At 41.2% G+C, this 21880-nt stretch overlaps 2 protein-coding genes and 1 long non-coding RNA gene across 31 annotated transcripts in view; 2 read left to right on the forward strand and 1 right to left on the reverse strand.

Annotated features, from left to right (window-relative positions):
• The window catches only part of INF2 (inverted formin 2), a 42560-nt gene extending 35698 nt beyond the window's left edge, over window positions 1-6862 (forward strand). For 8 of the 14 annotated variants that reach the window (XM_086894174.1, XM_086894175.1, XM_086894176.1 and 5 more), the window contains 2 exons: window positions 1294-1350; window positions 4249-6862. In XM_086894174.1, coding sequence (XP_086750300.1) covers window positions 1294-1349 — 56 coding nt within the window. In that variant the 3' untranslated portion in view covers window position 1350; window positions 4249-6862. The remainder of the gene's footprint in view (window positions 1-1293; window positions 1351-4248) is intronic. The other 6 variants (XM_086894183.1, XM_086894184.1, XM_086894186.1 and 3 more) reach the window with 1 other exon arrangement.
• Window positions 1-13803, reverse strand: LOC147652735 (uncharacterized). The gene is made up of 3 exons (XR_015288367.1): window positions 13701-13803; window positions 2659-2901; window positions 1-605 (listed from the first exon to the last, which is right to left on the reverse strand). It is a non-coding gene; the product is annotated as an uncharacterized LOC147652735 (long non-coding RNA).
• LOC111929762 (inverted formin-2-like) overlaps window positions 10803-21880 on the forward strand; it is a 21759-nt gene continuing 10681 nt past the window's right edge. For 3 of the 16 annotated variants that reach the window (XR_015288365.1, XM_086894194.1, XM_086894198.1), the window contains exons 1-10: window positions 13464-13513; window positions 13801-13899; window positions 14164-14290; window positions 15666-15808; window positions 16278-16339; window positions 17737-17839; window positions 18493-18578; window positions 19623-19723; window positions 21388-21458; window positions 21559-21666. Coding sequence is in view for 13 of the 16 variants with exons in the window: in XM_086894194.1 (XP_086750320.1) it covers window positions 13810-13899; window positions 14164-14290; window positions 15666-15808; window positions 16278-16339; window positions 17737-17839; window positions 18493-18578; window positions 19623-19723; window positions 21388-21458; window positions 21559-21666 (891 nt within the window). In the remaining 3 variants the exon portion in view is untranslated. Of the gene's footprint in view, window positions 10886-11527; window positions 11652-13386; window positions 13514-13800; window positions 14291-15665; window positions 15809-16277; window positions 16340-17736; window positions 17840-18492; window positions 18579-19622; window positions 19724-21387; window positions 21459-21558; window positions 21667-21880 lie in introns of those variants that run through there. The other 13 variants (XR_015288364.1, XM_086894188.1, XM_086894190.1 and 10 more) reach the window with 9 other exon arrangements.

Genomic DNA, 21880 nt, shown 5'->3' on the forward strand with positions numbered 1-21880 from the left:
TGGTGACATGTATAAGTAGTTTATAAAGAAGTAATGATGAATCAATAATTAAAAATCCCATTAGACATACACAGTAAAGATGGCAATAAGCACATCTGTCAAGTGTGCTAAAGACAGCTACAAAGCATGGTTATGTGCAAACAAGAGTTCCATTAGGCTCCAGAGCAGTGATTAAGAGCAGTTAATACTGGGTACTTAATCAGCAATCACCCCCTCTGAACTACTTACAAACACATAAAACCAGCAACATCAATGCTGCCTTGGGGTTGTTTGGTTTTTCCCCTCATTGTAACAGCACTTTTCCTGACAACCTGCCCCAGGGGTACTTTAGGTGGCTTCTGATCATTAAGCCCTCAAACCATCTCTGCAGAGGGAGGGGGAAAGGTCAGGCACTGAAAAAGAGCATTTCACTGATGCTTCCACCAAGGATCCTCCAGCTGGGCTGCCCTGCTGGGGCTGGGAGGGAGCTGAGCTGCTGGAGCCACACAGGCCTTCTCTTCATGCCAAAAGTCCTCGGCCAGTCCCAAACCTGGGAAGAATGTCCAAGTCCTTTAGATCATTACCACCCTCAGGTGGCTTCCTTAATCCCAAATTGGAGATGCCTCCTAGGAAACAGAGATGGGTCTGTCAGCCTTTAGAATTTACAATGTACTTTCCAAAGCCTGTTTCCTGCAAGATCCTGAGGTCAAACAAATGGGAAGGCAAATGGGAAAGTATCTTTTTACCAATGCATGATGTTTTTTCTTTCAAGGAGGATGGAAGAAAAAAAATAGAAGGGTTTGAATACCCATTGCTGAGAAAGACAGCATAGGTTGAGCAGCTACCACAGAGGGACTTAGCCTTTTAATGCAGCATGCCCCAGGGTTGTAATTATTTACATTTCTAAACATACCACTTTACTCTAGTTAAAAGCAAGCCAGGAATGAGAAGTGATTTCCTGTAACAATGGTTCCCAAACTTGCTTCTGTGGAGGAGCAGAAGGTTCAGCAGTGGGAGCATCCCATGCTCACAGTCCTGGCAATTCTTTCCTGACACCTGAAATTAGGACTTCTGGCTTAAGAACTGACCCCAACCTGCAAAAGCCACAGGATTCCCTGGGCATCCAGGGATGGTATCATGGGGGTTGAAACTAGATGATCTTAAAGTTCCTTCCAAGCCAAACCATTCAAATATTCTATGTTCTTAGGAACCTTTCTGCTACTAGACAGTATTCTCATCACAAAAAGTTCCCTGTTGTTACCTTGGCCTTGCCATGATCAGATATATTTAGTGTCTCTCTTTTGTTCAAAGCAGAGGTTGAGACTGATACTGGAGATAATAAAACAAAAAAAGATTGTGTGGCACAATGAGGTATGTAAACACACAAAGGTGTCTTTCTGTGAACTAACCACAGCACTGGCACTTCACAGACCTAATCAGTATTCAGCATTTCACCTAATCTTTGTCTTTTTGTCTGATCACAAACACATGTGAAATAAATTTGTTACTCTGATTTTTACTCTCCAGGGTGTTGATCTTGCATTGAGTGGAGTCAGTGCTGATCTCCATTCAACACAGGGTCACTGCCCACACTTTTGTCCTCTGTGTCAGCAGCAGCCAAACTGCTTCTCCCTGCAGATAATTAAAAGCCATTATTCTAACCAAACAATCAAACTTCATGTGATGAACAAAGTCCTTGCTTTGATCACATTATTTTCTCAAAAACTGTAAAAATGCAATTTCAGTACCTACCTCCAGCAAAGAACATTTGGTTTCTTTATGGGTAACCACTTTCTATAGCACTGTTTAAATATGGGTGTCTGGAAAAGGGAATAAAACACTGGACCCAGGGACAAATACTAGTTTGGGCAAGATATCACTCAAAGCTAAATTCAACTCCAGACTCTCACACAAGTTCCCTGCATCCTTCACTGATGCTGGCAACACACGGTTGCCCCTCAAAAGGAGTTCCAGGATGAGACTTTCATTTGCAAAACTTCCCCTGCTTTTACAGCAAGTGGAATGAAAAGCAAGAAAATAAACAACTGAAACACCCACTGTACTGAAATTGCATAGTTACGCATTGTCCTTTCCACGCTGATGAGCATCTCTTATGAACTAAATCAATATTAGCAAATTGCTCTTTGTCTTGTTTCCTGAAAGGAATGTATTTATTCTCCAGCATCCCCAGTTCCCTGGGGCTGGGAGCCCAGCTGGGAGCCCTGCTCCTGCACAGAGACACGAGGAATCTGTGCAGGATTTCCCCTTAGGACTGCTTTTGTTCCTGCACCTGGAGCATCACTGGAGCAAGAGGAAATGGGATGTACATTGGGTAGTTACAGTCCTGAGTACTCCTGCCCTCCTTTTGGCCCTTTTCTTGCAGTACCATAGGATTACATGAAGTAGAAGTAGCTCTGCTGGTTTAAAAGGTCCTAAGGAAGATTTCCTGCAGGAACAGAAAATAGTAGCAATGAAGCATAGGTGAGACGTACACCAGGACCAGTGCACATGCTGCATTGGAAGGGCAGCTGGAACCATGAGATAAGCTTAACTTAGACTTTTTTTTAAGCATACAGGCTTAAAAAAAAGTCATATTTGAAAAAAATATAAAACACAGTTTTGCTTTATCCTAGGAAGAGATAGAAGCACAACACAGAGGAATGCATGGGCATACAATACCTTTATGAAGTGACCAAGCCAGGCAGGTGTTTCACTGCAGCCTTGCAATGCAGAGCCTGGCATTGCACCAGCAGAGTCTACCTGGGCTTTGATGCCAGGAGGGCAGAGATGAGCTACACCTTGAAACCTGCACTTCTCTTTTTCCTCTTCTTCTGTATGTCACACAGCAAGGGCAGCAGAAGCAAAAACCCATTTGCTTGTCTTAGTCTCCTGCCAGAGAGCTTCCTCTCCCAAATGCAGCTCCTGTCATCATGAGACAGATAAAACAGAACTTCTTGGTAAGACAGATTCAGCAAGCCTAGAGTGTTACCAATCAATATTTTTTCCTAGGATCTTCCACCTGATTTTTTTTTTTTTTTTTATTTTATGTTTTGTCCAAGCATACATGATCTGTTCAGGTCCCCACTAGTTCTCTTTTGGTACAGAACATTTCTTTCTCTGGTGGATTTGCTGATGTGGAAGTTACGGATCTCAGTGAAGCCACAGGAATCTTCTTCTTTCTTGTGAAGATACAGCTGCAGGGATCAAGACTCAAACTCCTTACGAGTTTTTAGAGCTTCCCTAACAGCAGCAGAGGGCAGGAACAGCCTGTGACTGTGATAATATTTCAGAGCAATAAAAGACTTTAATCAGCTACTGAGTTCTTGCCTCACCTTGACCATATCTTGTTATGCAGCAATTTCTGTAATAATGTTAATGTCTTTAAATGTCAGCTTTTACACCTAAGGAGTGCTATTCCACATTATCTTCATGTTCTCAAAACAAATGGTTTAGCTGTTCTTCCTCTTGAATCAAGGCACTGGTGATCATGCTGTTTGTGTGCACCCTGGTAACATCTCAACTCATTTCCAACCAAGTCCAGAAAGAGCTTAAAGAATCATTTTATAAAGGTGACAGTAAAAGAGAGGAGAGACTGTACAGACACCTGAACTCCAGAGTGTTGTTCTTTGAGTTTGCCTGCCTTAGACCCTAGAGAATTTCTACAGACAAATGTTCACATTTGTTTGTGCAGCTCCCCTTTTCCTCCTATCTGTATGTCACTTGGAATGGTTTAGGGAAAAGTCTTGCAAGCACAAGTCCATAAGTAGCTGTGCTTCAGCAACTGGGCTTTAGAATCTCCCTGCTCACCAATCTATTTGATTTATTCCCTAAAAAGTAAAAGAAAAACCAGACCAGGAGAACAGAGCTGCTCAGAGACCACAGCCTGGTGAGGAGGGAGGGAAAGGGCAGCAGGGCAGCTATGACATGCACATGGCACAGTGGCACATCAGCCTTCCACTGCAAAGACACAGAATGGACTGAGAGTCCAGGTTTTCCTTTAATTCCTGAGGGACAGATGCTTCATACCTAGAAAGATATATATTATTGGACTAAACTTAAAAGCAAAGTTGCCCAAACTCTGGAACATCAGGATTGGTTCTGGAAACATGAGGTTTTTATTAAGTACATCAAACTATCTGTTTTTAGGTTATCTGAGGAACAGATGAAACTGATTTCCCAAGTACCACCTTAGCCATTAGATACACATGCAAAACCACACCATTTTTGTTCATAGTTGCAAATAATTTGCATTTCCCCCTCTTCTTGCAGGTGTCATGGCAAGACAGAAGGTGTGAGAGAACCTCTCATGTCCCTGGAGCACTGCCAACTTTTGAGACTCCAGGTTCTGTATCAGTGGAATGCCACCATGGACAACTTCTGCCCCATGAAGACCCACAGCCTCTCCTCATGCAGCCTTTCACTCTCCTCCCCAGAGCCTAAAGAGCCTCCCCAGAGACTTTGGACCCCTCAGCCTGTGCCGTGCACTGGGCACCTGTGGGGGCAGGGGACAGTTCTGTGCATAGTGGCAGTGAAAGGGTCAGACCTGTCATGCACTGTCCTGGAAGCCAAGTCTTTCACCCTGCTCTTAGGCCAAACTCCTCTTGAAATGACAGCTGAGTGTGGCCCAAGAACAGACTGCAGTGTTTAGTCCTCAAAGAAGTGTTAAAAACAGTAGTGCCTCAACTAAATTAAGGGTATAAATTAAGCAGTGGCTGTACCATCACGGGTGGAGGTGTGTTAAGTCCCTCTTCTCGTTGCCCACTGGTGACTTATATTGGACCAGGTCCAAGACCTAGATTAGACAAATGTATTTTTACTCTCAAGCACTTAAAGCAAGGGAAATTCGTTACAGGGAAAAAAACAAAAACAATTAAACTGTATTTTAGTAAGCATATGGCCATATAAACAGTGTTTGGTTCCTACATGATGCTTATGTGCAATTGAAGCACATCAGTAGTCTCAAGTAGTCTTGTCACACAGGCCAATGCATCCATCAATTTTTGGACAACCAGGGCCCTAGTTTCTCTTACTAAAGCAAAAGAAAGAGGTTTTCCAGAGTGCTCTATTTGACACATTTTCAGCTTATCCTGTAGTAAATCTCTGGGTTTGACTTCTGTTGTCAGCTGCTTGTACTCAAGAGTCTATGTCCAAGCTGCAAAATGTGTGGAATCATGTTACTTTGGCTTTAAAACTGGGACTGTGCAGTATTGTGTTTTCAAAATTCAGAGCTTTATTTCTCAAGTTTTGTAATAACACTGTATAATAATTTTGTACATAGCTGTCCATTTAAAATGATCTATGTTTGTTGAATCTATGATGTGATATGTACTGAAACATAAATCCAGTGGAAGAGCTGGGTACATTTCAGAACTGTTCATTTATATGGTAACTCACTGTGGCTAACCTAACGTGCAGGCTAAAGCTTATTTTGCTTTGCTTAATAGGACTTGTAATGTCCTTGTAACACTGAAAACTTAGAAGTGAAACCAAGAATTAAATCACTGGTTTGCTTTAACCAAGGCATTTCTATGAGCATATTGAGAACTGGTCAACAGAAGCAGAGATGAGAGCAGACACATGGGCAGGTTCAGTGCAGGAGACACTGCAGAGTAGCACAGCCCTGTTGCAACAGAAACCCACTCCTGCTGGCAGAAGCAGGGATACCCCCAGCATTCCCTGCAGAACCATGTCACCCAGGTTTGATTTGCAGGACTGTCTCTATCATATCTACAGTTTTCCCCTTTTTTCCCCTCTTTTCCAGTCTCAGAGCACATCACCTAAGCACCATCATTTTGCTCTTCAGTCTAGCTCCGCTGCTCTCAGGCAGACTGCAAGCTGCCAAAGCCCTGAGTATTAAACACATTCTCCCAGCTCTGTGTTTGTGGGAGAGCCTGCAGCCCAGGCTAGCAGTGCACAGCCAGCCTCCTACTCACCACTGTTAGATCAATAGGAACAGCATCATTTGGAGATGCAGGACTGGGGAACAAACCGGTTTTCTGGGTGTTACCTAGGGAACCTTTCCTGCTGATGCCCCACTGGCTGCTCACTTCAGATGCTACAGCATGTATCCATTTCTCCATCTGGGTTTTTCAGTTTCCCCTCATTTCCACCCAGACAGAGCAGATCATTTCCACAGCCAGAACACACTCCATGTGCTTACCTTGGCCTTTAAAGAGAGGGGGTTTGGCATTGTTTTTCCCCTGCTTTCAAGAGTTTACAAAGAAATGGGTTATTTTGAGCCACCAGAGGCTCTTTGTTCAATAGTCATCTGTAGATTATCTATTCAATCACATCCCAATCAGCAGACTCAAGTACAACTTTTATAATTTGTTGCTCCAGAGCAGCTCTGCTTCCATTACAGTGATTATTTATGAAGAACAGAAGAAAAAAATCAGAGTAGGTCAAAGACTGATATTCAACTGGGATGTGCAGTTTTGTTCTATTTATGAGCTTGAAATAAAGCTCATGATCCTGAAGATTTTTCAGTGGTTGCAAGACCAAATTAATTGTTGGTAAAAAGAATACCACAGCCAATTCAACAGAGCTGTGGTCATTTAAATCAACCATGAGTACAGACCTCAAAAGAGAATTCTTGTGATGTATAACAGCAACTGCACATGGGGTCTGGTGTGTTACCCAGGCTGTGACCACCACAAGCTTCTTGCTGCCAAATAAATGCATATTCTGTAATTAAGCATTGGCTATATGGTAAAATGAAAGTATGGGAGAAATCAGCTGAAATATTCTCAAAATATTTCAGATCAAAAATCAGCTATGTTTAGTGAGATGGATTTTCAGGCTTAGTTTTTGGGGAGTTTTGGTTGGTATTTTTTTATTTCAATACTAAAACTATTTCAAAGTTTAGAATAAAATAAATATTTGGCGAGTTTCCTTTCTCTGGTGGGGATGGGGAAGACCTATGATTCATGAGAATTCATCCATCACAGTCCTAAATTTTTCATATAGTATATAAAGTATCTAAGCATAATTGTCATGTATGTTAGTAATTTGTACTTAGTAATAATTACCAATGGTTTTGCTCTTCTGCCAGTTCCCTCAGTACCTTTGGGAGGATCCCATCAGGCCCCATGGGTTTGTGAGTGCCTAGGTGGCACAGAAGGTCACTGACCATTTCCTCCTGGATTGTGGGGGGTCTTTTCTGCTCTCTGCCCCTGACTGCCAGCTCAGGGGGCTGGTTGCCCTGAGGATGACCAGTCTTATTGTTAAAGACTGAGGCAAAGAAGGCAGCATTTTCCTTATCTGTAGTGATAATGTTCCCCTCCACATCCCATAAAGGATGGAGATGTTCCTTGTGCCTCTTTTGTTAGTGGTGTTTTGTAAAAACACTTTCTATAATCTTACACAGCAGTGACTGGATTGAGTTCTAGCTGAACTTTTGCCTTCCTAATTTGTTCTCTACATGACATCTCACCATCCCTATAAATGTTCAAGAAACTACTTGATATGACACTTCGTGCTGTGGTTTAGTTGGCACAGCAGTGTTTGGTTGAAGGTTGATGATCTTGGAGGCCCTTCTCCAAAGTTAATGATGCTATGAAAAGAACAGAAATATAAATGGAGCTATATCCAGTCCACAAGCACCACCACAGCTTTGCACTGTACTTGGAGTGTGGCTGAAATCTCAAAACTATGCCAGTATCTCTTGGGCTGAGTGTGCCATTTGATTCTCTCCTCTCCTACATTCCATACAGCCAAGGGGGCTGAGAAATACCTTGTGTTCCAATTAGAAAGAGGCAAGATAAATTGAAATAAAAATGCATAAGCCTGTTTCAGCAAAATTAACCAGTTTCCATTTGTCTAAACATAAAGCCTGGATCTACAGCTTCATATTCCTAGTACACAGTGATAAACCAAGTACAAGATGCAAGCTTACCAATGCTAAACATCAGCACTGTAGGAACCCAGGCTCATTCTGTCTGTGTAGTAATAGTCATGGCCATGAAATATGGGTGAACATGTTAGTCCTGATGTTATGTCCACATAATGTGTCTGAAGGCAAATGCAGTCATGAGCCATCTCCATCAGAAACCACATTTTGTTTGGTCACCTCACAATCAAAACCAGGCAGGATATGACAAACAGCTTTCCCATTACTAGAAGAGTGACTACAGAGGGTTAAAAATGGGGCAGTGATAGTGAAAGGACCTCTCTAGATGTTTTCAATTACTGCATGGTGTCAATCTTGCCAAATAATCACATAATTTTCAGGATTTGCAATGGAAATGAGGTCCATAGTAAAAAAAAAATATTTCCGTTTCCTTAGTTCAGAGCAGGTACTACACCTTAAATACCAGGGGAGAATTTGATCACTGCAAGTTAATCAACATATTCAGTCAGCTCCATAGGTAACTCACTGCTTCATCTGTGCTGTGCTAGCACTTAATTCACATGAGGAGCTCTCTAATGCTCTCTGTGCTGCAGCAAAAACAACTCCTGCAAGAGCTGTGTGCAACAATTCACACAGAGCCAGGTGTCAGTGGGAATTAGCAGGAGCTCTGTGCTTCCCTAATGGAGATTTAAGCAGGCTCAGCTTGCATTACTCAAAGTCAGAAGACAAGAATCACTCTGTGGCAGTCAGCTCCTATCAAGTCAGTTTAGATACACTCCCAGCCTGACAAAGGAGGTTTTTTCTAAGATCAGCAGTCTTTGCTGGTGACACCTACATTATTACAGTTATGGTTGGTTTGCCCTGCTCAGGGCATGCAGAACCTGATGTGTTTGTCTGGTACTTATGTGGCTTCATGCAGCATAATCTGCTGTAAATTTAGTCATGAATTAGTGACAATTAATGACCAAATCTGTCAGTCAGAATAGATGAAGAATGAGGAGAAGCAGAGGCAGCACAGGCAAAAAGGGCAACAGGTCTGTGAAATCTGGTCCTCTAATCCTTTGAAAGCCACAACTTGATTTTGTAATCCTGCCCTCAGTAGCACACAGTTTCCAGGACTCATCCTGTGAGACCAACAGGTTTTTCTATACACTTTTCCATGTTTTGTACCTCCATTTGTTCAGATTTTCACAGCTCAATTAGACAAAACCGGAGTAGTGATGATGATCTTCTGAAAGGGAGCTTGGACAAAACCATTTCCAGGGTCCTTTTCAAACAAAGTTTTTTTTATGATTCTCTGTTCAGCAAGAAGCAGAAAAGATAGGAGTAATGAGAGTCCAGAAACCCTTTCAGGTTTGTATGCTAATCCTCTTTGTTGAACCGGTGTTATACACAGAGAATATGCCCCAGGGAGAGAAACTGCATTCACCATACCAGCAGTCCCATATAGACCCATCCTGAATCACAGACAAATGGTTTGTTTTTCTAATTTACCTCCTTAATTGGAGTGACCCCCAGGGAGAACAGCACAAGAAGGAGGTTTTATCCTTCCAAGTGTTTTCAACTGCTCTGCCTTTCTAGAGGTCTAGAGGACAAAGGGACCCTGATCTCCACAGGGCATGTTCTGTGACACACACAGCTGCCTGCAGAGGTCTGGGGGCAAACCATAGCACACCTGCTTGTAGATCAGATGAGACAGCAATCTCTTCAAACCATGACCTATCTCAAATCTAGCAAATATTCATAGATTAAAGCTAATATGTCCTGTGTTTAATCCCTTCAGCTATACAAGGCCCAACTGAAGTAACTATTGACATTTCTTTCAATTTGGAGTTGTTCATCTCTATCCTCTACAAATTCCTCTGCTGATCCTCATCTTCTCCCAGCCTCTTGCTTTTCACAGTCGGTCCCCATACTCTCCATACACTTTTCCATGGTTCCTTGAGCTCCCTCATCACTGCTGCAGGGCCCAGAGACCAGCAGAGTGGTCATAGCAGCAGTACCTCCTAACATCTGTCACGCACAGCTGCTGCTGCTGCTGGCCCAGGCTCCTTCTGCAGCAGATCCCAAGGTTCCTGCCTTACCACCGGCTGCCAAAAAGTGGAGCCAGTTCCCTTAGAGGACTTTTCATTAACTCCATTCCTAGGACAGTGTCCACAGGCATGAAGCAGACATTTCACAGCCACATTCCTGCCAGCAGCAGGGGCACTTACAGGGTGAAAAGTGAATGCTTTCACTTTGTTTCCAGCTTTTTTTCCAATTGCTTCCTGTTTCCAACAGCTCCCAGCTTTTTTATATGAGGAAATGGGGGCACAGCAGTAGCTGGATCTTAATGAGAGTTGGACTGCAAAGACTAAAGAGGATTTTGACAGACAGAGAACTGAAGTGTTCTCTGTGAGCCAGCAATTTGGGCTACTGAGATTACTCATTTTCTGCCACTGGCTTCCTAAGAGGCTGTGGGCAAGCACAGAAGCTGTGCCTCAGTTTCTCCGTCTCTAAAATGGGGGTAATGGCTTCCTTTGAAACGCTTTGACAAACATTGATGAAAAATACAGAAATATTGTTAGCAATAAGAAAAAAAATATTTTTCTCTTTACTGTTTTTTCTAAGTATGACTTAGAGTCAAAACAAAATGAAGAGGGGAAGTTCCAAGGAATTACTGTTCCCCAAAAGCCCCTCTTACCCCAGGGTGCAGAAAAACCTTGAAAACCCCTAGGAATGTATCTGAAAGGAAAAGAGTAAATCTTATAGCGGGAAGATTGCTTGTGCAAGAAAGGATTAATATTTCTATTTTCTCCTACTTCTTACTTTTATCCTTGTAAGAATCACAATCTTCAAGAATAAATTACACAATTTAAAAGTCAACAGTGAGGAATATTACACCAGGAGCATCTTAATGCAAGTCAGTGCCTCAATGCAAAGCAAAGCAAGTGGAGCCCATTGGGAGTTAATGAACAGCAGCTTTGTTCTAGTTAGGGGGCAGCTGTCTGCATAAACAAGTGACTAACCCTCTCCCCATTTGGGTTATACATCCTGCTGCTCAACTCCAGCCATTTGGTAAGATGTACATCTTCATATCCTCAAAACTATCTTACACTTTGGGTGGTTACCTTGAATGTGTGTGGTGGGGTACAGCTTTTAAACAACTTCTCCCTCAAAAGAAACCTTTTAGGTATTTCTAGCACACAAGGGGAAATACCAGATCTTCTGAAACATTCATTCCCTGTTTATAGTATAATAGTGACCAATAAATGAAATTCCCATTACAAAGAATTCAGGTTTTTCAAAACAAGGTAGCTCCATATCAGTCCATTACAAAGCCAAGCAGTGAAAAATTGGGAGTGTTTACATGATCCAAATCACACAGCTTAGATACCTTTAAAATCTGACTTAAAATTCTGAATCCTGTGCCGTCAAAATACCGCTTCTCTTTCAAGGCTAATGAGAAGTGTGCCTATTTTTAGCATGTCAGTAGTCAGATAAAAAAGTGGAAGTCTCTAATGTGGTGGTCCTCAAGCATCATCAGCTTTCCCCATCAAACAAAAGCAGAGCACTGAAAACAGCTGTAGAGCACTGAAAACAGCTTCTCAGTTAATTGCAAGTTTACTGATTCAACAGGATCATCAAATTGGGCTGATGTATTGAGTCAATCTCTGTTCCCTGCCCAAGAGGTGCCAGTGCAAGTGCTTGTCTGGCTGCATTGAGATGTGTGTTTATTTATGTGTGTATTCACAGAGGAGAGGAGGCTGCACTTTCTAAGGAGAAATTTCACACAGAGATTTATTTTTTTTTAAGATATACCCAAAAGCTCATTATCAGCAATGTAAGTTACAGCTGCCTTGAAGTCATACCAAAGCTTTAATCTTTTTAAAAGCATGGAATTCTCTACATAGTCTCTAAAGTATAATCTTTGGAAATACATTATTATAAGCCTATTTATCATTCAAAGCATATTAGCTGTTTCTAGTATAGTACTACTTGTTAGCAGGATTTTTAAAAATAAGATTTTTCTTTACACAAACCCTGTAGCAATTTAGATGAGCACTCTGATTAAAAGAAAAAGAGCTTCCTAATTAATAGTCTTACTGATTCTCCCTATAGCTTAATTAAAATAAACAAGCAGCAGAATTTTAACATGAGCATTTCTAATAAGATTTTTTTTTTTTAATCAGCTCATTTTACTCCTAATAATTCTAGCAGAAAGTGGCTTATTTCTCATTAGGCTTTCTCATTTCTCATTAAGCTTTTTCACAGGCCTGAATCCTTCACTTCTCCTGTTAGGGTAATTACAGGCATATGTACAAGTTTACCACAAAGATTGTGAAGTCCTAAAGGGGATGCATTAAGATATTTACTTAAATTAAATGTAAGCCTGCTTTACCTTTGGGATAACTGCTTATTTGTGCAAAAAAAAAAAATATAGAAACCAACAACAAATTAATTAAAGTAAAATGAAAATGTGGTTAATATTCATTTTCTATTATAGGCCTTCAACTTAGTTATTTTAACTGGTACTATTTAATATGTGAATTAAATGTTATTTACTGGCTGATTTAACATTTAATGTTTTTAATGTAAGCCATTCTTACTAAATTAAGATTGAAAAAACAAAATCAAAATTTTATTCCTTTCTTTTGCTATAGATGCATTGGTTCACAATTTTACTGCAGCTGTAGGAGCTGGAGACTCTCATCACTATGAACTGCTAGGTTTCAAAGACAAACTGTTCCAAATTATAGCAGATGTTTTACAGGTATACTACGGACTAGAGATGCATCAATTGCAGGTTTTAATGTGGCTCCCTTAATGAGTTTTCTCTGTGTTAGTAGCTGCCAAAAATTGCTGTGTCAGGAGGAAAATGGTCATTCATAAGTATTAACCTATCTCTTTGAAAACATGAATGTGGTGCATGTACCAAAAAAAAAAATAAAAAATCTCTCATGCTGCACTGGAAATGGAAGTCCCCAACTAGTTAAAACTGCTGATGCTATTAATGTGTGTTTTGTTCAAGAATGGGATGACAGGGGGTTTGTTTCTGCCTACATGTAGTCCCTAAAAATGCTGCACCTATTGTGTTATTTCTGGAGCATGGATAGTTTGCTCACTGCTCACCTTTGAGCACATGCTGCTTCTGCCATTTTTGATGGTCATTCATTGCTCTAGAGGTTATAAAGAGAGAAATCACACAGCAGCTCCAGCTACTGAGATGAAGTGTCCCAGAACACTGCTCATCCACAGGAAATGCAATTGTTTGCAAAAGAAAGGTTTTCTCAGTCAAGCAAACAAAGCCAAGTCTTGAGCTAGCAAATGCTCTACTAACTTTGGTAGGACTGTCTCCATGTCTAGAACTGGTCATACACACAAGATAGGGACTTCTGCAGTCTTTTGCAAGAACCTCTGAGAGAAACTGTATAGCCTCAAGACAAATATAAAGATTTTCTCTAGATTAAAATTTGGTTTAAGTGCAAAATAGGAAAGATAATCTTATTTAAATGCTTACCAGTCGTTTGTTTCCATGCATAGTCATAAATACCTGAGCAGCTCACCGTGAATCCTCCACCTCAGCTGTAGCTTGTTTATTTTATTAGGCTGTTTTGAGAGCTTCCCTTTAAATCCTCTGCACCCAAGGTAAATTGTGGTTTTTCAGGGTTAAGTGACTGTGTCCCCGCTGTTTGAGACAACCAGGTAAGGGTTTCCTATGCTGTTAGCATTTGCTCTGTCTTTTTTTATGCATTAAAACAAGAATGTAGAAGGATCAAGAGAAGTAAAAATGAGCCTCCTGGCCAGAAGGACTGCCTTGCTCCTGACTCACCAAGGTGAAACTGCTACAAACTGTCATTTGGAAAGTTAGAAATAAGAATAAGTTGCTTACCTTAATATGAAGGTCACTGTTATGTCTGTGTCTCTGTAGGAATTATGAGAGCAGTCGTGAGGACCTTTGCTAATCCATGCACCTCCTCATTGTCTTGTAGAGCAGGAAAATGGGACCGGGACAAGCCATGGAGAGTCTGCTATCAAGCATGCACTGCTCAAATCACCACAAAACAGTGCCTAGAAGATCTGTTCCCAAGGTGAACAAATGCATTCAAGTTAATATGGACTTGGAAGAGGAGAACCCCAGTGCAGACCTGAGCCTTTCTCTGACAGCTGGCCTTTCTGGGAAGTCAGAGTGTTGTCCAGGGAACACATCACCTTCTCAGAAAGACATTTCCTCTTCCTCCCACAAACAGTCTGTCATGCCAGCTCTGCTACCACAGCTGCCTGCACCTCCACCCCTACCTCTTCCCCCTGTTTCCATGCCTGGCATAAATGCCCCATCACTCCCATCTCCTCAGCTCTGCAGCAATCCTGGGTGCAGGCATCCCACCTGTGGATGTGGGGAGCAGCCCCACACTAGGAAGACACCGATGGTGAGGATGAAGGTGCTTCACTGGCAGAAGCTGCCCTCTGACGTGGTGAGACGTACGTGTTTGTTTGTAACACTGGGCTGATGGGTTTGTGCACTTTGCAGCCAAAGGAAAGCACTGATGATGGGGGAATAAACCTTCACTCATAAGTCAGGTCACACATGTGGTCCTGTTGCTTGCTCTAAATCATAATCACAAAATAAATATGGAAAGGCAGTCCTCTGTCAATAGTGGAGGAAATCGTTGTTTGGGAGAAGCTCTGAGCTGAGGCTCTGTGGCTGCTGAAGTTACCTTCAACCTCTCAATCTCTATTTGTTACTTGTTAAAGGGGTGTTGTGAGTCTGTACTGATTAAGGTTTGCAAAACACTCTGAGTGTGTGGAGTGGAAAGATCCTTTCAAGGGTCATGTTCTGTGGTTCTTCTTAATGAACTGCTGGCACATCACCAGTGAGTGAAGTTTCAGATGAAGCTTTTGCTTTGCTTTTTATGTTCCTGCATAGCCAGAAGATGCACCAGCCAAGATCTGAGGCTGAGAACTCTTGTCACTAGGGCTGGGGAATGTGTACCCTCAGGGTAGTTCCCAATTTCATTTCACACTGACCACAGGCACATGATTTGTGTGGTGTTTCACACACACACACAATAAATAACCCTAAGAGTCTGTGGTTACCATGTGCCAAAGGGGCTTGAAAGTCTTGTTCAACTTCCAGCAAAGAGGCTGCAAACACATCTTCAGCGCAGTTTTTGATATTCAGTTTACACAACACAGATCTCAGTTGTTCTTCCTTGCTGATCTCCAAAACAAGGGGATATCAGAGGCAAAAACTTGCTGCTGTGATAAAATATATAAACACAGATATAAAAAAACTGAGCCACGGACTGCTTTCTTGTGCAGGGACACAAACTGAGATTCATTCCCAATGCATTCAGTGTCACTGTTTCAGTCTCTCCTAAAGTAAAATGAGGTCCTGTCTTAAAGGTTCCCATGCTGTACCAGTTCATGTTCTGAAGTTCTGTTTGTTATTTGGATAGGTCCTGATGATTCTGGTAATAAAGGCTTGGGAGTCTTTATCTCTTGCAAAAAGAGATGTTTACCTAATTGGATGCAGCATCCCCTGTTTCGGTACCACAATCCTCCAACGTGTATCTGGTCAGCAATAGCAAAAACAATTTGGAGCAGCCCATTAAGTTCATCTGCTGCCTTCAGCTGTGAATTTAATGTGGCAGTAGTCTTACAGGTTTAATTAGGCTTCAAACCTTTGGGATGCTCTCTGTGGGAGCTGTCACTCTTAAATAATTCACATTTGTCCAGGGCTAATGAGCATCATATTTCATTCATCCTTGAACATGTTTTCCCTTTTACAAATCACACTGCCTTTAAAGTGTTCCTCAACCTCTGTGGTCCATCTTGAGCTTTTATTCTCTTCCAGAAAGCCGCTCCATATGGGCTGTGATGCCGAGCAGCAGCAAGGAGCTTGTGGAACCTGATTATGCAACCTTGGAGCTTCTTTTCTCTGTCCCACCAAGGACACATACAGAGAAAACAGAGCCAAATATAAAGAAAATAAAAGAGGTACTTGGACTGCCCACTTTTTGTAGAAAATGGCAAAGTTCTTGGAAGTGAAAAGCTTATTAATTTCTTTATTGTTGTCATGCATTTATTATAAGGAAGCTTGAAATATTTTGGGATCCACTGCCCAAGGCTGCCTTAAAAAAAACACAGGGGAGGTTTAGAATGAAACAAGTTGAAGTAACTCTGCTGAGGGATAGGTCTTCATCTGAAACAGGGAGGATGTGGGAATTTTAATATCAATTCTTATAAACTTGATTAAGCAAATAAATTGCCTTTGCCTCTTTCTAAAATAGATCTAATAGCCTGCATTGTTATCAATTACTTGGGGTTTGATCAATGAAGGTTATTGATAATATTATTACTAAAAAAGGATTCATCTCTCTCAATAAACAAACAAAAGCTCTAGAAAATCTGTTACGTCCAAGGTAAATGTATTTCTAGCTGACTGATTTTTTTTTCCTTTTCACAGATCACATTCATAGGTCCAAAGAAAAGCTTTCTTCTGAGTATATTTCTGAAGCAATTTAAGTGGTAAGATTTGGAGAATAGCTTCTGAATTACTGATTTGATGTGTCTATGCGTTTATTCATATATTAAATGAAATTAATTTAGCAAAAATACTTTGGAAGTACTATCTTTCTTTGACAAGAAGTCAACTTTTTTCCCTTTTTTTTTTTTTTAATAATGAGAGGTAACAGTCTTTTTCCAGACAATTAATATATTTTTTCAAACTGATATTAAATCTAGAATGAACTACTAATTCCTAAAGAGACAATATTCATAAATAGCAGTACAATTATGTAGAAACATGTTTTTCTTTGGTATTATTGTCATAAATATCAAATTCTGGCAGGAACTGTTAGCAAAGATTGTTAAATGGAAGTTTCAAGTCACTTCATTGCTTTTAAAGAGGCATCTCCAGGAGTTCAGATCCAAAATCATACATAGCTTTTATGTGCAGTTTTTCTATAAATAGGAAACAGTTTGAATAATTAAACAAATGGAAATTTACCAAGTCACAGCCCTCATAGAGGGGTTGGGGAGTAAAGGAATTTGTACTAGTTTTTGGGAAGATATCTTTACTCTTAGTTTCCCTGAAACTGTGGCAGGATGATGATGGATGTTCTGCTCCCTCTCTGCCCTTTGTGTCATGGCCCATCTTAAAAGGGTTTCAAGAAGAAACTCAGCCAAGAAGTCCCTTTTCATTAAGAATAAATCAGAATCTGTCAGAGGGATGTTTTAATTATTATTATTCTTTTTCTATGACAAACTTCTCAGTGGGGGAGAATGGTGCATAACCTAATGCAGATGCTATTTCCTCTCCCTGCATGATTCCCTGGGCAGTGGCAGAGCTCTCCTGAGAGCAGCTGGTGACTGTGGGATCAGAGAGCTGAGTCCCACTGCACTTGTGAAGGATGAGGCTGCTCTGGAGCCGGGTGCTGCCTCTCTTAGCGCTGCTGGCTGAGGAAGCTCAGCTCTCCAGAGTCCAAACCACAGCAATCTGGAATCATTTCAAACACATGTTGCCTGCCAAAGTTTCAGGCAAGGATCTGAGTTAAAACCTTCTGGGACCCATTGGTTTTATCCTTGTCTTTGCTGCAAATGGTGGATGAATTCAAATGCAAATACCTTCTCAGTGGCACTGGACACCCATAGTAAAAGCAGAGCTTTGGGGTTTGTTGTGCAAAAGTGAACAAAGGCCAAAGACAACACCTAAATTGTAAGGAATATTGGTTTAGGCCTAAAAGAAAAATCTTTGCATTTTCATATCTCCACAGTGCTTTTGAGGACTAAGATCCAAACTGTAATGGGAGGCAAGTGTAGTATAAATTACCTCAGTTGCTCCTGGAGTGCCAGCAGAGAGATTGAGGTCTTTTATGCCATGTTACTCCCCCACATGCTCCACAGCATTCCTCTCCTTCTTGCAGCTCCAATGAAGAGATTGCTGCCATGATTCAGAAAGGGGATAGATCCAAGCTGGATGCTGAGATACTGAAACAGCTACTTAAACTGCTGCCTGAAGACCAGGAGGTATCTATTATTCTGGTGGAGTTCAGTGTGTTGTGTGCTCAGCTCAGAACTTGTGCTGCTAAAGCAAGAAGCTATGACTGGACCCCACATCCTTCTGCTGCATCTAGGTCAATGAAATTCCAAGGCAAAGTGGTGGGAAGTCCATCCCAGCAACAGTCTGGCCTCTTCACACAGCGGTTGAACCAGAGTGTGTTGGGAGACTCAACACGTGTAGAAAAAGTGCTGCTCCCTATCCTGTTATTTTAATTAGGTGGATGAAGCATGTTAGGGTTTATGGACTTAGCTGAACAGAGTCTTCCAGAGCAAGTTTCAAAAAAGAGGAAGGGAAAGGACACATCCTTTTAAAGGGGTTTCTCAGTGTCTGTGTATTATAACATGCTGAATCCCTGCCTACAGATCAGGAATTCATCCTAGGAGATGCTGTACAAAGGCAAAAGACCTCTCAGTTAAAACAAAACCTACATGTTTGCCCTTGAAAACCAGTTTATACATAGAATTTATTGTTCATCTGCTTTAGTCTCACTGCCTGTACACACAGCAAGTTCAGAAAGGCCAGTGTCATGCCTGTAAGAAGAAAATGGCACATACAGAAATGTGTGGTTATTTTCCCTGTTAAATTAGTGTGGTTATTTTGCTCTATTTTTCCCTGTTAGATAAATAGCCTGAAATCGTACAAAGAAGAAAAATCACAGCTGGCAAATGCAGATCAGTTTTATCTCCATCTTTTGGAAGTTCCCAGGTAAGCAAAACCTTCCTTGTCTCTTTCCATGAGTGTGGTTCTTACAAGACTTGTCCATGAAAATTAAGGCCTCTGTTCCTTGTGCTAGAGGGATGTTCCTGACATCCAGTCTTCAGGATAAATCATCTGACTGCTATTTGTAGAGCTTGTATGAGAATATTTTTCCTTCCCAAAGGCCAGAGAGACTTTCAGACACCTTTGTCAAACTACAGTTAAAATAACCTTGGTATGAAAAAACCCTTGACTGTGGAACAGCTATTCCTATGTGGTGTGAAGCTGCAGACTGAATCCTGTCACCAGGCTGCTGATTCACTCCACCCCTGGGCTACAAATTCCAGTTCACCCACTGGAGAGCCCACAAATCCACAAGTGAATCACAGCAGTGCCTGTGCTTTCACCACCTCCCCAGTTTTTACCAAGTCAAATGAGGCACACACAGAGAACTCTTTCTGCTGTCTCAAAACCATGGTGATATGTTACAATTAATAGCAATAGCCCTCCGTAAATCTGATCAGTTGCCATGCCACAAACAGAGACACTTTTTTGAAAATGTGGTGGTGCAAATGTGGCTTTTCATTTTCTCAAACTTCTAGCTAGATTTAAAAGTCCTTTAGAAAATGTTTTCCTTCCACAATATTAATCCGTGATGAAGTATAAATGTCATTAAAGGGTATCACTGCCAAAATACTTCAAGTTTCTGTTCCTGAAGTTAAAAAGAACTAAAACCCTGGCTAGTGTTGCCCAGGAATTGTAAAAAAAAATATGGCCTCATTATGCAAGGTAGTCACTGCCAGATGTCAGTCCAGCATTGCTTTCTGAAAGAGGAGATAATAATTGTTCCTAGGACATCTTTGGAAATATCTGTGTTTGATTTATATATAATCCAGTTCTCATGTCAGAGCATTAAAGAGACCATAAGAATGTTGGTACTGAGCTTTGCCTAAAATGGATGATGCTCTTGTTGAACACAAGTCAATTAATCAGGCCTGTGGGGTTTGTTTTCCATGGTGTTCATTGTGTTTTTTTCCACTGATCTCTTTTTAGCTACCAGTTGCGGATTGAATGTATGCTGATTTGTGAGGAAACAAAAATTCTGCTGGAGTGTCTGTGGCCAAAAGCACAAGCCATCAGGACAGCCTGTGAATGTAAGTACCAGTGCCCAGGCTCAGCCACTTTCTTCTACTTGATTAGCATCAGCAGTAGCCTATGCTATAATCTAATCAAAATTAACCTTTTAATGGCTGAATGTGTAGTAAACATCAAAATTATTCTGCAAATTCCTTCTCCTAGAATACATTCTGAAGAATTGCTGGTTGTGCTGGTCTGCTCTGAAGTAGTAGTTCTGCAGAGAAAGAAGGAAATTCTCTTTATCAGAGAATCACAGAATTGTTTGGGCTGGAAAGGACCTTAAAGATGTTTTCGTTGCAACCTCCCTGCCATGGGCAGGAGCACCGTGCACTAGACCAGGTTGCTCAAAGCCCTACCCAACCTGGCCTTTGAACACTTCCAGAGTTCACAAAATCATTTAGGTTGGAAAAGATCTCTAAGATCACTTGTTCCAACCTTTGACCCATCAACACCTTATCAACCAGACCTTAGCACTGAGTGCCAAGTTGTTTCTTGGACACCTCCAGGAATGGTGACTCCGCCTCCCTGGGCAGTTCATTCCACTACTTAACAACCCCTTCTGTGAACAAATTCCTCCTGATGTCCAACCTGAACCTTGCCTGGTGCAGCTTGAGGTTGTGTCCTCTCATCCTGTCACTGGTCACTGGGAGAAGAGGCCAAACTCCCTCTGACTACAAAGTTTCAGGGATTTGTAGACAGCAGTTAGGTCTCTCCTGAGATGGAGATATAAGTGCCAGATCATGTATGAATGCAGGTTATATTTTTGTGTGCAGCAGATATTTTTGTCCATAACAATGAATCAACTCCAGTTTTTCCTGTAGTGTGCACTGATGCAGTCCAGCTTAGCTCTGTGGTGAAGCAGGACACTGTGCCATACCAGAATCTGATTTGGCTGCCAGAAAAGGGCATCCCAGATGATATTCACCAATATTTCAGGAGAAGTCTCCACCCAAAATTAGCCCTGGTTTTGAAGTTGACTTTTTATTGAAGGTGCTCTTCCAGCTTCAGTTTAATGATTTTAGAGGGTCATTGATCTCCTGTTAAACACTTAAACTGCAAACTTTGATGTTTACACACAAAACAGGGCTACACCTGAATGTCTAATGTCAGTGCTATGGCTGCTTTTACTGGGGAGCAATCAGCAGCTCTCTGCAGTCCTACCCTGACATCCCTGTTCCCCCTCCATCCCATTAAGAGGGTCAATGTTTCTGTTCTAATTCTGCCAAAAACTTTATTCTTGCCCCAGATTCCCCTGCTAAAATGTGCATCTTTTGATTATCGCTCTCACTAACAATGATAACAAGACACAAAGAGCTTTGCTTTGCTTAACTAGAATAAGATGTGCTGGGAGTGAGGGCTATAGACTTTCACAAGTTTATACACTTTCTTGTATGTGGTTCTCCTTCATAAGGCAGCTGCATGGTTGATGCATCTATACTCCACACTTAATGGAAAAACTAGTTTTCCATCTGCTTGTAATGAAAAGATCACAATAGAAAGATACTCATTACATTTCCATTCAGCTGATTTATTTCTGTACTGGTATTTTTCCAAATCCATAACAATGGCTTGACATAATCTTGGATGAAAATTTTGTTACCATCACTGTCAACCTAAAGAAAATCCTATTGCAGATAATTTAATTTAATTTATTGAAAATGTCTCTCTTGTTATTCTTTAGCAATTCTTACCAGTCACCGACTGCCAGTTTTCTGCCAATTGATTCTTAAAGTTGGAAACTTTCTGAACTATGTAAGCAAAATGATTTCTTTACTTGTTGTATTCTAAAGATAACAGAAAACAATGCAAGACTTGAAAACTGAAAGAAGGAACTTTTTTCTGTATCTTCTAGGGACGTCACACTGGAGATGCTGGAGGTTTTAAAATTAGTGCCTTGCTCAAACTAACAGAAACAAAATCAAACCAAAACAACATTACTCTGCTTCACCATATTTTGGAGGTACAACAAAACTGAGAAATTAATCCTGTATGCATTATTCTCAAATATTAATTCCCCAGAAGCTAAGGGGCTTTCACCTCAGTAATGCCCCACTATAGGTACCCAGAAGACGAGCCTTTGTGCTGGAAATACCATGGAGACTTTTCCACAGATCTCTATGCAGATGAAATCACATCCATATACAGTAATATTTGAAGAGGTAACACTAGGTTTC

Source organism: Cyanistes caeruleus, chromosome 6 (genome assembly GCF_971803275.1).
Source record: "Cyanistes caeruleus chromosome 6, bCyaCae1.hap1.1, whole genome shotgun sequence".
NCBI lineage: Eukaryota > Metazoa > Chordata > Aves > Passeriformes > Paridae > Cyanistes > Cyanistes caeruleus.